This window comes from Balearica regulorum, chromosome 20 (assembly GCF_011004875.1).
Source record: "Balearica regulorum gibbericeps isolate bBalReg1 chromosome 20, bBalReg1.pri, whole genome shotgun sequence".
Lineage (NCBI taxonomy): Eukaryota > Metazoa > Chordata > Aves > Gruiformes > Gruidae > Balearica > Balearica regulorum.
This window is the reverse complement of record NC_046203.1, coordinates 459,638-475,228: the sequence shown is the minus strand read 5'-3', so window position 1 is coordinate 475,228 and position 15,591 is coordinate 459,638. Positions and strand designations below refer to the sequence as shown.

The window sequence follows — 15,591 nt, the reverse complement described above, 5'->3', positions numbered from 1 at the left end:
GGAGAGGCCACGTGGAGCTGCCTGGACGGGATCTGCTCCTCTTGCACAGATTACGACGTCCCTCAGTGCCCGAGCCGACTCTCCCCGCAGCTCGGCTGTGACTTGAACCCGGCAAATGTCTTGGGTACAGCTTCACCCACGCCGTTTTGGGATGCCCGTTGGCGTGCAGGGAGGGTCTCTGATGGGGCCAGTCCCACAGTGTTGGACGGCGGAGATGCTGGGGGTGCTCGGAATGCAAATTGTGCCTTTTCAAAATGAAATCTTAAAAGCTTTCTTCAAGGTGATGCTGTGTGGCAGCTGCCTGAGAGTTGCTCGGGTGCTTGGGAAGGCTCCCAGCAAAGCCCTGATCCGCGTGCCCCGCGGGCATTGCTCCCTTCTTCGTGGTAACCCTCCAAAGAGATGTTTTCAAACAGCCTGTGCGTGTGGGCAGGCTCTGGCGAGGCATACCCGCGGTTCGGTGAGGGGTTACTCCGCAGTTCCACCCCCACAGGGGAAGGGCAGCCCCGGCAGGGAGGCAGCGGGCTCTGGGGCAGGGAGCCTTGCAGCCCTGGACGGGATGGGACGGGACGGGACGGGAGCTCAGGGTGGGCTGGTTTTCTTGCTCGTGTGCCCTTCCCTCGCCGCCTCGCTCTCCCCAGCCATTTTCAAGGGATTCTTATTAGGGCAGAGACAGCAAAAGGGAAGAAAACCATCCTCAGTAACAAGCTGTTTGCTGTTTACGAGCAGGTAAAGGCAGAGCTGGAATGAATTATTAATAGGGTGGAAATGGGGTCCCTCCACAGATCTGCTGCTAATTCTGGCTCAGCTGAATGTCACTCCCTCTGTCTCCCCCCGGCCGTGGTTTGGGGGATTGATTGCTCCTCTGCTTCCTTCCCCTTCCTCCTGGATCGGAGGTTGTTTGAGCGCAAGGTGACCCCTCGGCACGGGCGTGAGGACACGCTTCGCCTGCGTGCGGGATTCGGGAGAGCGTGAGTCAGCAGAAACCGGCACCGCTGGCTTCGCAGCACGGCTCTTAGCGAGCACACGCCGGGACACGCTCAGCGAGACATTTTGCTTTGCTTTTTGCCTCTTTCCTTTGGCCTGAAGCAGATACTCATTCACCAAACAGCATGCCGCTCGTTCAAGGCTCTCGGGCTCCCTTGGGCCCGTCTCTCCGCCAGAGAAGAGATTCAACCTGAACTTGCGGCTGCTCTTCCCCTTCCCCCTCCAGCCTGCTTCTGAATTCGAGAAGCATCTCGTTCGTATTTCATCCTAGCTCAGCACTATGTCCTTCTCTCCACCAGCCGTGGGGAAACGTCACAGTGCCAGACAGGGTCGTGTGGTGGCACTGCAATGTCCTGTCTGCAGGTGGGGAAACTGAGGCAGGAAGGGATTTCAGGAGCAGGTCCAGGCTTCACCGGGAGCACTGGGGGCTCCACTTTTCTGAAGATCAAGCTTCCCCAGGCACCTGCTGCTGGGCAAACTACTGGCTCCTTCACCCAATCTTGATGTGAGGGTCAAGGCAAACTGTGAGGGTCGAGGAAATCCCTGCTCTTGCCCCACGCTGTCTCAGAAACTCTCCCCGTAGTCTGCTTGGTCCCTCCACGAAAAGGGTCTGAACTGATCTTTGCATGTAGATGGTACCACCTCTGCAGCAGGCTGACATCCAGGCAGGCAGCATCCTCTCCACAAAGGGACAATCCGGAGGGAGCTACTGCTTGTCACGCACGAGGACCGACCCAAGTCCCCTGTGACCCTCACGACGCAGCCGGCACCGCTCGTGCACAGACACAAATCCCTTTGTGCCCACTCTGGCTAAGCCAGAGACAGTCAGAAAATCTGGTGACATGATGCGTTTTAACCTCCAGACTGAAATCAGCCCCATCCACAGGTGACCTCTCCAAGAAGGGACCCTGTTCGCAGGGTGACCTCGGGGCAGCGCTTCCACCTCCAAAGCCCTGGGGTGGCCGGGCAGCAGCTCAGCGTCTGCTGCCGGATCCACTGCCCAGCACCTTGTCCTGAAAAATGCATGTGCAGCCGATTTGTGGGTGACACAAGGGTTAACGCCGCCTGGAAAATTCCACTCCTAAGCAGATAATCTCGCCTGTGCTGGGCACACACGCATCACCCGCAGCCTGGCCTCCCATGGAATAATTTTTGAGCAGCTCTTCCTTTGTGAACTGCTAATCCCCCGGTGAGGGGCTCTAACTCCATCCCTCCTGGCGCCCTGGGCTCACCTCCGCACCCCCCTCGCTGCCGAGGCTGCACCCCTGCAACTGTTCCTTTTGCAAGTTTGTGGATTACGGGGTGACCTAGAGCCCGAGATCAGAAGCTGATGAACCAGACACCCCTGAGCCAGCAATTGTGGGCACGTGTTCAGAGACGCGGGCGTTTAATCCCGTTGATTGCTTTTTAGCTTGTCTCCAAACCTGGACTTTCTGTACCCAAGAGTTGCAAGCTTTGCTCTTCCCAGGGCACTTCCCTGAAGCTTGTCTACAAATTAAGCTGCTTGGACCCTGCCCCATCCCTTCTCTGCCAGATTATTAAGCCCTCGCGTCTTGCTACAGAGACGTATCCGTGTCCACAGCCCCTACCAGCAGGAGCACAACAGCAGCGACCTGTGTGCTGGGCTCTGAGTGCGTTATTGATTCAGGACTAAGAAAATGCTTAGGAAGTAGGAAAAGTGTCCTATTCTCTAAAAGCTTGTGCGCCTTGTAAGCTCAATACATGCAGCCTTTGCAGAGAGGCTCGCTACGCCGCTATTAATATTTTATTCTGTAAGAGAGGCCCTGATAGTTTGAATGGGGGAGGGCAGGACGCGGAGGCTGAGGGTGGGAAGGCGAGGGAGCAGAGGCTCCTCTGTGGTCCTCAAACAGAGGTGCAGATCTGCCCCAAAGCCTTTGCAGGGGGAGGGTGGCTGGGTGGCAGATACCCCTGCACCCACCCCTTCACCTCCGAGCAGGGATCCTGCGTCTGCTGCGTCAAGCACTCTGCTTTTGCTGTTGCGTGCAAAGTGTTTGGCTGCTTTATGCTCTGTTTTAGGGGTCACATTTCAGCAGGTGTTTGCTGGTGGCCGGGATGGTGCTGTGGTCAGCCTGACACGTGTCCTGGCTGCTGTGGGGGGTGTCCCCGAGGGCAGGACTGTGATCCTGTCCTTTAGAGGGCTCCTCCAAACCCCCTTCATGGCAGCACCGTGGAGCTGAAGCGTCCGACTTAGCCAGGGGAAGGCTGGGTGTTAAAACCAGTTGAGTCTGTGTTAGTTCTCCCATTGGGATATTCCCACAAAAGGGACGAGGAGGTTGCCAAGGGCAGGACTGGACACGGTGGTGGCAGCATCCATGCGGAGCTCAGCGCTGGGAGAGCAGAGACCCATCGCCCACGCCGGAGCGTGCAGCAAAACGGGCGTCAGTCCTGGGCTGCGGGCACGTGGGCGCTGGAGCCGCCCGGCACCGCTCACGGGTGGGTGACCCCGCTGCCCGCTCTGGCACCCGTCACTGCGCCGCTCTGAGCGTACGCTGGCACTTGCCTTCCCGTGCGACTTGTCTCAGGCAGAGGCTGGAGTTGCGGCGCCGTGCACGGAGCTGCTCCAGGGAGGGGAGCCTGCTGTGTTGGTGGCTTCCGCAGAGATGCGAGTGAGCGGGAGAGGTGGGAGCCAGCTGGGATGTGACCCAACCCGGTGGCTCTGCATCGCTGTGTGCCGGCACCCACTGAGCTCCTGGCCGAGCAGCCCCAGCCAGTTCCCTCTCACGGCTGGAGCCTGCTCGGGGCCAGCTGACGAACGGAGCCGCAGGTTCCCCTGAGCCTGCCTGCTCGTAGCGCAGAGCAGATGTGCGGAGGCGCTGGTGCCAAGCGCTGGAGCAAGTGCAGGTCGGGGCAGTGGAGCAGAGCGGGTGCAGAGTCAGTGCTGACATGTGCACTCTCCGTGGCGCCTGGTGACCCTGTCTGAAAGGTGGGGGGGCTTGCGGGGAGCTCACGGGACACGTCTGAGGCTGTGGGCAGGGTTGGGGTGCTGCATGGCGGGGGATGGCATATCTGCCTGGGGCGAGGGCTGGAAGTCCAAACTGCTGTTTGCTGGTGGGTCTTAGCCAGGCATCAGCTCCTCCAGGAGACAGATGTCTCCGGGATGGTCATCAAGCAGTACTTCACAGTCCACAGAGGAAAAAGCCCTTTTGGTGTTTTGCAGCACAGGAACCTGTGTACTGCCTTGACCTGCCCAAGTGATGCCCAGGGCCCGTTCAGCACTGCAGGGTGCCCGAGGAGATGGACGCTTCGAGAGGGCGGCAGCAGCAGTGGGGCTCACGCCATCTCGGTGGAGAACTCCTGCTAAGCAGGTCAGCAACAGCTCACGTGCATAATAACTCTGGCAAGTCAGAAATTCGGGCTCTGCTAGCCAAGCATTGCCGAGCTGCTGTTGCTCACGCTTGATGGAGCTCACCATCTAGGTCAGTGAAGGAATTCATCAACCTCAGGACCCCCTGGCCGTCGCTGCGCTGCTGTAAACTCTGTACCCAGCCGGGCAGGGATGGCGTGGGGTGTGCACAGAGCGACCGCTGGCTCCCCACCACCCCGTCCCCCTCCCTGGTGGGATGCAGGGGTCTGGTTGCTTCTGGCGAGCGGGGCTGAGCTCAGCAGGAAACCGTGATGCCGCAGGCACCGTGGCTCTGGCGGGGAGGGGGGCAGTCGCTTGTAAAGGCCCCTCTGCGTCTTTGTTGTGCTGTGGGGGCTGCAGGGGAAACGAGGGTGCTGCGAAGGAAGGGGCTGTGCTGGTTGACTCGTGGATGGGGGGGGGTTTGGTGCTGCTTGGCCGTGTTCCCGTTTTGGTTTCTCCAGAGCAATGCCATGAGGCAGGTGCAGAGCTTGGATGGTCCCCATTGAGGACATCAGCATTGCTTGCTCGTTGCTGTGCTGCCCCAGAGCGTAGCCACGGGGGGAGAGGTGCCCGTCCAGTGCCGGACGTGATCTTGCAGCCCCACTTCTGCAGTTTGCTGCCCGTCGCTGCTGCAGACGACCCAGCCGTTGCTGCGCACAGCGCCGCAGCCAAGCGCTCAGCCCCACAGCTGCTGCAGGAGTGGAAAGCAAAGCGGTTTGGGTTGTTTTGCAGAGGTGATTTTCAGACAGATCAGTGAACTGCTCCGACCGACCGTGGCTCCGCAGGTTGCAGCGGTGCCGCGGGGGACCAGCGGGGACGTGGCTGTCACTCGTGTGGGACAACAGGCAGGGTCATGGGGCTGGGTCAGCCTTAAGCCCCACGCCTCAAAATCCTGACAGTAAAAATGTTGTTCGGGGTCTGAAACTGTAATCAGGCTCAGCTAAGGTTAAAACTGGACTTTCACTTAGGGAAAGCAGAGCCTGGTAGGAGAGCACTCCTTCCCACTCAGGCAGTCTTGACTGTAGCAAGAATTCCTTTTAAAGTTTATTGGGAGATCGTATCTATGCTATAGAATGCAATATAGATTTTAAAAAAAATAAATAGGATGGACTTCCCTGAATCTCTTCAGCTTCAAAAGTTGCTTATGCAAAACTGTGATACCTGGAGCTGGCGTGTGAGCGAGTGTAAGAGCTGCTGTAAGAGCTGCTCTCCCGGCTCTGGCCACGCTCCCCAGCAAGTCTTTGGAGTCAGTTCTCTCCAGCTTTTCCGTTCCAGACGCTGTTCCCTTTGAAGAGTAAAGCTTTTCTTAAAAGCAGTTTATTCTTCCCCATCTCTTTCAAGATGGGGGTAAACTTTCTGCTCACTGTACCAATTAAATCTACTTGACAGCTTGATTTTTATCGCTATGTCTTTTCCATCAGCAAGTGGAAATGATCCTTGTTAGGGGAGCAGCGTCCCGCTTTACAACAAGATGAATCCCGAACTGGGCATTTAAGGAAATTGCTATGGACTGTGAGGGGAAATCCTGTTTGCTCAGCACTCTCTAATTTAAAGCTGAATTGTATTCTTTCATTTTCTGTAAAGCCTCTGCTTTTATAACACTGAGATCCTGCCACGCTCTGGAGTAGCCTCTGTGGTAGGAGAGCAGTAGGGTGTAATTTGCTGAGCTGCTAATAACGTGCAATCCAAGGGTCTGGCCCCAAGGGCACGGAGCTGCTGATCTTGACTTCAAATAGTGTTCTCTGCAGCAACCCTGGTGCTGAGAAGGGATTAAAGGGGGGAACAGAACCGAAAGGCCCCAGCCCTCTCTCCCACGGTTGAAAGCAATGCCGTGATGGGTGCAAGGGGTGGATTAGGAAACCTTCATCTGGATGGAAATGGCAGCACTTGCCTGTTCCAGGCTCTCCTCAAAGGAAAGGGGAGTATTTCCCAGGTGTTGCTTTAATGTACCGGAGGGTTCGAGGGGTAAGGGGGGCTGTTAGCACGTTACAGATGTGAAAAGAAAGATGTGGCTTTACGTCCCCACAGCCCTGACCAAGATGTCATGGGCAATTTGACAGCAGGCAGTGGATTTCTTGTGCTGCTGAATTTTGGCATAAAGGCAAAATAATTGTCCCTAATGCCACATAGGTCCCATAAGGAAGGGCAAAGGGGAGCTCTGTCTCCCAGCCCTCTGCTAAGGCCGAGGATGGATTTGCAATCAACAGTGGGTAGTGCTGGTTTACTCGAGGAGGAGAGAGAACATCCACTTTTCTTGAAAGGGATTTTTCATCTGACTTGTCTACGGGCTCTGCTCAGCCCAAAGACTGCCCTTGAACCCTGGGGTGGTGGCAAGGCTGAGGACCCCCCGAGTCTCCTACCTGAAACATGGTGCAGGGACAACATGGGCACGTCCTGTGGGCTGGGTGAGCTGGGGAAGGGCTGCGGGTTTTGTGTCCGCTCAGCGTACCAGAAGGGATGAATCCATCCTTTAACCACCACATCATGCTGCATCTTTAAAAATGCTTTTGGAAGAGCATCTCTGAAGCACATCTACATTTTCTGTCTTACTTTAAAAACTTTGACGTTAGTTTTAATGATCCCACAATTCTACTAAGAAAAATAGTTCCTTAGTACAAGCCTTATAACCACATGTCATTCAGAAAAGTTTAGCTAAGAATTAAACTAAACATCAAATTTGGCTGAACGCGTAATGAATAAATAAAGCCTTTTCTTTTCATGTACCCGTGCCAAAATCAACAACCTCTATTAGCTGATGAAACAATGCTGACGCCAAATAAAAATACCCCTGACCCATCAATATGGGCTAAGAGCTCGGCCCCGCATCAAAGAGCGCTGTCTGAACAAGAAATACTGCCTCGACACCTCTGGTGGGGGGAAAGGGCTCCCATCCCCGCGGTGAGCCTGTGCCGCTGGCTGGGTGCGGGGACCTCTCACCGGGGTGTCAAGGAGCACCGAAACCGTTCTGTGACGGCCACTGGCTCGCAGGCTGTCTGCTGCGGACACCCCTCCTTGCTTTTGCTGGAATGATTTACAAACCTCTTGAGCTGCAAATCTCGTTGGAGCAGGGCTTTGGCATTTGCTCGCTCTCCGCTGCCCATCCCATGTGTAAATTGCCCACAAAACTTGGGTATTTTTTTATCCTGTGTGCAAAACGCCGATGCTTCAAAGTGCAATTCTCAAAGGTCCCTGCTCAGTATCAAAGTGCCTCAGCACCTCCATACCTGGGAGTGCCCTGCCAGCTCCACCACCCTCCTCCTCCTCCTCCCCGGGAGGGGGGACGGTGAAGTTACGCCGCATCTCCCCTCTGCCCCATGCAGATCATGCAGCTTTGCTGTTCCCCAGCCATGCCTGTCCTGCAAACCCCTCTCATTTGAAATCTGCATTTAGCTGCTCTGTGCCATCCCCTGGATGTGATCTCTCAAGTCTCACCCTTCCCTTGACATCCCTGGTTAAAAGATCTGTTCCCTATTAGCCTTCAGTCATGCTTTTAGAGTCATTCAGGCTTTTATTTACTTATCCATCTGTCTTCCTGCTCCCACCACTCCCCCTGCCCTGCCAGGAGGTAAAGTACAATTAATTTTTCAGGTGACCCTGCCAGAAAGGCATTGACATGAATAGGAGAAGGTTCAGAAACTGTGGAAAAAGCAAAACCCCCAACCTTAACAAGCAGCAAAACGCTTCCCAGCCAGAAGGGAGCAGCCAGATCTGACTCGGACTGCTGTAAAACAGAAAAGACAATCCTCCAAATAATCCCTGCAATCCCCAGACGCCCCTTTTTGCAGAACTCTCTGAGCGCTGCTCAAAGTCATTAAAAGCGTAGCGTGTGATCCTGTGGGCTGGGCAGTGCCTCCCTGGGACTGGTACAGCCTCGGGAAACACTCGCTGTCTTACAGGGTCCTGACTTTCACCAGGACCCTCGTCCTCCGCCTCTCTGCAGCAATGCCCCGCACAGCGACGCTGCCCAGCTCCCTCCCGTCTGCCTGCTTAAGTGTGGAGGGATGTCTGTGCGTCCTTAATTTTGATTTCAGTTGTCTGAGCAGTGCAGGCGTCCTGCCGGGCTGTGCTTAATTCTGAGTAACGTTAGTTTAACTGCACGGACAGTACCCTGCTGTTTTGAAAGACACCTAAGAAAGCAATATAGTCACCATAAGAACTTCTCTGCTGGAAAGCCAGGCTCCTACGAGAACCCACCTGTTAGATAGAAATAATTAAAACCTGAAGAGAAAGGATAACAGGACACCAAAAGGCATCTGAACAGGTTGGCCGGCAAGGAGCCACGCGGGGTGCGTGCCAGCCACTAACCCTCCCCTCTCGCTGCAAGGGCCGGGGCTCGGAGGTTGTAATGATCGGTGGGCAGCGACATTGATTTTTGTCCAGCGCTTCCTTTGCACTGGGGTAGCAAAACTCCGCTCGCGTCCTCTGCGGGCTCCGCTCGCCTCTCTCTGCACATCAATAGGTGTCAAGTCACCACCCAGGACTGGCGATGGAAAGGCTGTTTCTTGCTGATTCCACTTTCTACTGACCATAAGGGGGATACTCAGCAGTAAATGGCCACGTGTCATTCTCTGTGACACAGGCTGTGAAAATTTACCTCGATGGCCTCCCAGCACACACCAAGTCCTTAGGCTGGACTAGAGCCTGGATCTCTCCTGCAGCCACCTCCTACTCTGCGCTAAGTGCTGGGCGGTGGGCTCCTTGCTCACCTTGGCAGGGCTGCTCTTCATCTGCTTCGCTTCTAAAACTCTCAAATCCTCTGGAGAGGATAGCGCTGGTGCAAGATGGGGGAGAAAGGGCCATGAATACAGTGGGATTTCATAAACCTATCCCAAAAATCTAAAAAATAACTTGCAATATATTACTCCTGTTCTTAGCACAGTTCTTCATTGGGGAATTGCTCGTGGACGTTGCTGTGAATGCTGGTTTCTGGTTTGGGAGATGAGAGCTGGGCCAGGCGTGCACCCCGAGGTGAGGCAGGGACAGGAAGGCAAATCCATGTTTTGCGTTTGTGTAACTCCCATTCACGGCTGTACACGGTGTTTGCAAGTGTTACAGCACATGGCAGGCGTACGCTACGAGGAAATACTGCTGGTGCCCAGAATAGAAAGATTTTAGCTCAGTATTGACTGAATCAAGAGATGTAGAGAGCTGATTGCAGTTTGTGTCTTTTGCTTCCTTGGAGGTCAGTGGAGTTGAAGTCTGGAGCATCCTTAGCCAGAAAGCGTTTGCAAATAGCTGCAGCGAATGTAGCAGAAAGCAATCTGTCGTTCACCTTTTAATCCTTCTGCAGCCAGTCAGATAAATGGAAATCCAGACTGACCCATCAATAGTTAACTGTTTTATTTGCAACCTTTGACTTAATCTTTCTCTTCAAATGATCTTTTCAAAGGAAAAGCTGCTACTTATCGGGAATTAGTGAAAATATCTTCCCTGGTACTAATGAGACCCCTTAGGCTAGGGAGAACTGGGTAAATAAATAGTGGTGGCATGTTCTGATGGTCGTAAATGTTTGTCATCTCCTAGTATCAAAGCAGCATTTTTCTCTTGGATTTTCAAGAGATACCCTGGGCTGGTTGGGCCCCAGGTTTTTTCTACGTGTACGAGCATTTTCTAGGTGGGGAACTGAGGCATGGGGTATCTGAGTCTGGCAAAGGAAATTGGGACTCCTGTCCCCTCTTCCACCGAGTTAGAGGGAGAACTCCCCTTCTCATTACAGTAATAGGCTAGCATAGTCCTTGTCTGGGGCTCAGCCCAGTAGAAGGCCTGTCACCACGGACTGGCTTGGTCACTGTGCCTGAAATGTGTGCTTGGACCACTCCTGGAGGACACTTGGGAGGGGATGTTACGGCCGTCCTGTTTTGCTCTTTGCTTTGACCCCCGAACTCTTTTTAACAACATAAAGCCTCGTGAATTATAAATCAAATGTTCCTGCTGAGCTTTGTGGTGCACGGAATGAAATGCAATGATTAATATTTAAGAGAAAATAAGTTACAGATTTTAACTACAAGGGCAAGCATCTGTCCAGAGAGTCTTTTCAGGTGGAGGCTAGAAGAGAGGCAGAGCTGCATTTCCAGGGACTCGGGTGAAACTCATGGCTGTCAGACCGACTGCCTGAGCTGCCGGTGTGCGGGGCCACGCTGGCCTCCACCCCCCTGCCCCTCGCCCTTACTCATGCCGAGAGGACGTGCTCACCTCTGATAAAACCCCGGTGCCAGCACCGCCTTTTGGGATGGGACTGGTGAACACACCCCCACACTTTCGCAAGCGGGGGGACGTGCTCAGAGCAGCTCAGGTTGTGTGCTTGCTGCAGGCAGAGTTTTTCCAAACCCCAGACTTTACCACCCCAGAGCAGGACTTGCTCAGCCCTCCCCGGCTCCTCCTCGCCCTCCCCTCAGCGTGCCGGCACCATCCCTATTCTAGGGCCGACCTCTGGTCGGCACAGCACCGGGGTGCCAGGACACCTTCTCCTCATTTTACAAACCAGGAGACTGAGAGCTCAAGGCAGCTGTCGCCATTGCGGCCCTGAACTGAAACGTCCTTATAATGGCATCTCAGCAGGACAGTGCCTCTGGCCACCCGCAAGCAGAGTCTGTTGTAACACATCAAACAAGGAGGGAAAAACACTTACATGAGTGCAGAATCTCTCTGGCGGGTCCCCACAAGTGATTCCTGCCGGATCCACCCGTACTGTCACGTAATCCTTCATCCGCATGGCCTTGGGTTGACAAGCATAAAACTCCCATGACGGGCCATCGTCCGTGGTCACCCAGGACTTGCAAATGTCATACTGTCCCATGGCCAAGGGGAGACAGTGCAAGAGGAGAGCAACCAGGTAGAGCATGGCAGCTGCGGCCAAGTGCGGGATCCCTGGGCAAGGGCAGTGCCGAGAGTCCCGAGGAAGGCAGCTACTGGGCTAGGGGTTGCTCTCGGGATCAGCATGGAAACTCCTCATCTACAAGTGATCCAGTCAAAGGAGATCTAGACAATAACAGGAATGATCCCACTCTGCACGCTGTGTTTGGTTGTGGAAAGTTTCTCTTGGCGCAGAAGCCAACTTTGCAAATCACTTGATTGGGAAAGTTTTGGCCAGAGTTGCTGATCAGTGGTCAAAAGTCTTCCTCAACCTCATTTTTTCCCTCCTTTTATTGTATGAAAGGGCTTCCAAATCAGCATGAAAATATCTAGAGGTGACTCCAGTCAATCAATAGAAAGATCAAGTTCTGAGTCGCTGATGAAATTTGATAGGAGTAAATTGGAGAGGCTGTGAGATGGTGCTGGATCAGGTTTTCCTCAACCTTCTTGTCTGCCGCAAATGCGTCGCTGTGGAAAGTGCCTTAAACTGTGGTTTTAAATAATTATTGGGGCTTTTGAGTATTAATACGTAAAATAAGTATAGCATCTGCTTATCAGTACAACTCTGACAAGAGAGGCTCTTTGGAGCTGAAATTCCTTTCTCCCAAAGGACGGTTGTGTCAACAGTAACACATTGGGTGGCCAGATCCGCAGTGGTCCCAGCAGGATGCTGGGTGGTCAGTGGGTTGACAGGAGCCGCTCTGGCCTTGCTGCTTCTCCCTCTGCGTCGTGCAGCAGTGGCAAGGCACTTGCAGGCAAGGATTTCTGTTTGACTCTGCCCTTTGGCAACTGAGCATCAAGTTCCCAAAGCCTTCAGCCACAAGCCGTGCTGCTACCTGAGGTCTCCTCTCTCTTTCATAGTCAGGGCAAAGGGAGAGTTCATTAGCGGGCTGCACCTACAACAAATTGAAAAACAAATTAGCTGGGAGCAAGGGGGTGTGTGTGTGTGTGTGTGTGTGCAGTTGGAGCAATGAGACTTGTAGGAGCAGGGCCCCCCCAGGAGAAACAGCCCTCAGCTGGGCTTCCCGAGCCAGGTTTTTGTAAAAGGGAGATATACAACTTTAATAAAAAGAAATCCATAGTAAGATGCTTATGGCTCTTCTGCTGTTTGGGAGATGGGAAGGAGCGCTGCCCCGTTTAAGGTATCTGGTTTGTAACAGCAGCTGGAGAAGAGCTCTAATGGGTCTTCAAATAATATCAAGAAGCTGCTATAGGTCATTAGAAGACAGAGAATATGCAGACACAGAGCAGGGACAGACAGACAAATTGATAGTCTTAAAAAGATAAGCAAATAAATAAGACAGCTGGGGAGACAGATACATTGTCCAGCATCCCCACATATGATTTATCTGAACAATAACATTTAATAAAAAACAATTTAAAGTCCTAATAACATTTAAGGTTCACCTAATACAAAGAGCAATGACCTTCCCAGTATTAATTTCAGGTTAGAGCAACATTTCTGCAATTTTGTCATCTATCCAGTAGAGCTATAAAAATCTTAAGTAATTACAAAACAAAATGACAAAGAACTAGGGAAGAAAGGGGGAAAAAAAAAAAAAAGAAAAAAGTCAAACCCTCTCTCAGCATTAGACCCAGGAGGGAGATCTCATAAGAGGAGGTGGGCGGCACATATCCAGAACAGAAATTTAGCTCTGGATAATTCCCTTTCTATGTGATTCCCCAACTTTTCTTCCAGAATTTAAGGATGTCAGCCTCAACAGCATGTTTAGGATTTGCTTTCTGATAAAGCTCAGTTGTTAATAAAGCCCAGAAACTCCAGGTTAACAGATGCATCGATCCATGTTCGGAGGCTTCACATGGCTGTGCTACCATCTCCCTTTCCCCCCTTTTTGGTTGAAAGAGTGCTGATTGAGATGAATGAGTTCAGAAAAGAGAAGCTCTCTCTCATGCTTCATCACCAGCTCTCAAAGAGCAGCCTATTATAGCTGCGTTGGACCTGAATAAACTCCCAAACAAAGAATAGACTGGCTGCTATTTTTACATTATGAGTAAATGTAGTAAAAAATAATAAACCTGTGTGACACAGTGTTTGTAAGTCCCGCTGACATCAGAGCTGTCTTTTCAGTTATAACAAGTCAGTTCCTAATTATTACATCAAACTGGTCACGGCCAAGTGCCTAATAACAGCAGAGAGCGTGAGACTCCAGTATTGTATAGAAAACAAGCAGGGTAGTTTTAATGAGGACTCCCGTGCTGTGAAGTTTATGGATCTATTTTCATAGCCTTAACAATTATATTTTGCACTTGAATGGCTGTAGGGGAAAAACCCAGGAAGAAAGGATCTATAATATCTATTAGTTTTTTGTTATGCTGGCTAAATATCACAGACTCTCAGGGAAATAAAAATTTGCTAGAAAAATGTATTAATTAGCAGTCAATCAGCCAGGCGTGCGGGTTCCGTGCGAAGTCTGCGGTGCAACACCTAGCCGTTTCAGCTCCTTTGCAGAAACGGTTGCCCAGTGTTGCTCTGAAATAAGCCAGCATACTGCAAACGGGGGAGAGGGACTCTCCAAATTGAAGGTTGTGCCCTGCTTGATTTGGTTTGATCCTCAGAAAATAAATCTTCACCTGATGTTATTAAGAAACTGCAGTTCATGGGAACAAATAGAATCAATGCTCTTTGTTTTCTTTGAAGAGTACTCAGCAATCACTGGGGACTGATAGCCAGAGTATTAAAAACACAAAATTAGATTGTATCTTGACTTAGCCGGTTTCTTTTTTTTTTTATTATTATTATTATTGGATTAACACCCTATTGAAATAAAGAGACAATGCTGAGCAACAACTGAGCTGCTCTGGAATTAAGTACAGAAAGTAAACTCAATGAAGGAGTTTGCAATTTTCTTTCAGAAGTGTTGCCTTCAAAATAAACCTCAACCACTCTTCCCACCCACCCCCCCCCCCCGACCAAGCGTGAGTTTTCCTCCTCTTTTTCCACGCTGCTCATCCCTTTCCCTCCACCCTTAAAAGCAAAGTTAGGAAAGCCCCGCTCTGCCCGCGATGTGACGGGAGGCTGAACCCTACGCATAACGGTGCGGAGCTCCAAGGAGCACGGGGCTCCCGACAGAGAAACCGGTAAATCTCACTCCTGTTCCGCCGCCCTCCCTAATGCGTTTGCGGTTCCAGGCAAAGCGCTGCCCCCGCCCCCGTGTCGGGTGCACTGAAGGACTCAGAGCCCGCAAGGGCTGCGGTCAAGTGGCGGAGCGGGAGGAGAGCCGTCCCCGTGCGGGGAGCATCCCTGGCTTCGTCTGCAAACTCCGAACAGGAAAAATAAAGAAATAAAATCCCCCCCCCCCGCGTTGTGGGGAGCCGGCGCTGCTCCGGGGGGGGGGGGGGGGCAGGTAGCGGGGGGGACCCCGGGAGAGACTCGGAGCAACTTCCGAGGCGCGGGGGGGACACACACGCTGGCATTTGGGAGATGGGGACAGAGGGCAGATGCCGGCACCGCGCGCTGCCCGCCGCTCCCCCCGCCCGCCTCCCCCCCCCCCCCCGGTGCTCGGCGCTGCAGGTCCTTACCGGGAGGGAGCTCTGCGGCGCGGGGCTCCCGGCGGAGCAGTGAACTTCGGGGCCGGGGGGAACCCCCCGCACCTCCCAGCCCGGCGGACAGCCGCTGCGCCGCCGGACCCCAAGGCCAGATGGCCGGGGAAGCTTTGTGCGATCCCCGGCTCCCCTCGCAAGTTAATGCCGAGGCTGAAATCCCTTTTGCTCTCACTTTCAATCACAATCGGAGCTTTTATCTCCGTGCTTGATCCCGGCTGCGTAACTTCCTCTGTGCAGCTTTAGCACACACCATCCCACCGGCGAGCAATGTGCTTCTTAAAGGTGCAGGGAGGAAATGCGAGCGGAGGGGGAGGGCGGGGAGGGAGGCAGGCGGGAGGCAAACCACCCGAGGAAGAGGAGGCTGCGAACGGGGAGGCTTCAGCCCCGGCGGCTCCGGGGTTACCGAGGCTCCCGGAGGGGCGGCTGCAGCATCCCCGCCGTCCCGGGTGCTGGGCACAGCCCGCTGCCTCCGGTTAGACACCGGCAGGCCAGGAGGGCCGCTCCTTGGTGGGGTTTTTCTTTTTTTTTTTTTTTTTTTTCTTTAAGAGCTTAAAAAAAAATAATCATGAGATCATGTTCGCTGGAGGAAAAAAACCACAACCCTCTAGTCACGAGGGTTTCCCTGCACGTGTAAGTTCTCGGTTGGTGTGCCCTGAATATTTTGGGGAGGCTTCTGCTGGCGAAGATGCTGTAAATGAGGCTGCGTGCGCGTGTGTTGGGGGAAGAGGGGGTGGTTGGAATTAATAGGATAAACAAAGCAGGAACTCGGAGATGGGGAAATCAAATGGTTGGGAAATGCTTTGATAACGGGAGGAATGTGCTTTGGG

At 53.1% G+C, this 15,591-nt stretch overlaps 1 protein-coding gene across 4 annotated transcripts in view; it reads right to left on the bottom strand.

Moving 5' to 3' along the window:
• NTNG2 (netrin G2) overlaps positions 1-15,282 on the bottom strand; it is a 52,615-nt gene extending 37,333 nt beyond the window's left edge. For 2 of the 4 annotated variants that reach the window (XM_075772708.1, XM_075772705.1), the window contains exons 1-2: positions 14,741-15,282; positions 10,977-12,096 (exon numbers count right to left, since the gene is read on the bottom strand). In XM_075772708.1, the coding sequence (XP_075628823.1) occupies positions 10,977-11,189 (213 nt within the window). In that variant the 5' untranslated portion in view covers positions 11,190-12,096; positions 14,741-15,282. The remainder of the gene's footprint in view (positions 1-10,976; positions 12,097-14,740) is intronic. The other 2 variants (XM_075772707.1, XM_075772706.1) reach the window with 2 other exon arrangements.
• Positions 15,283-15,591: the final 309 nt, after the last annotated feature.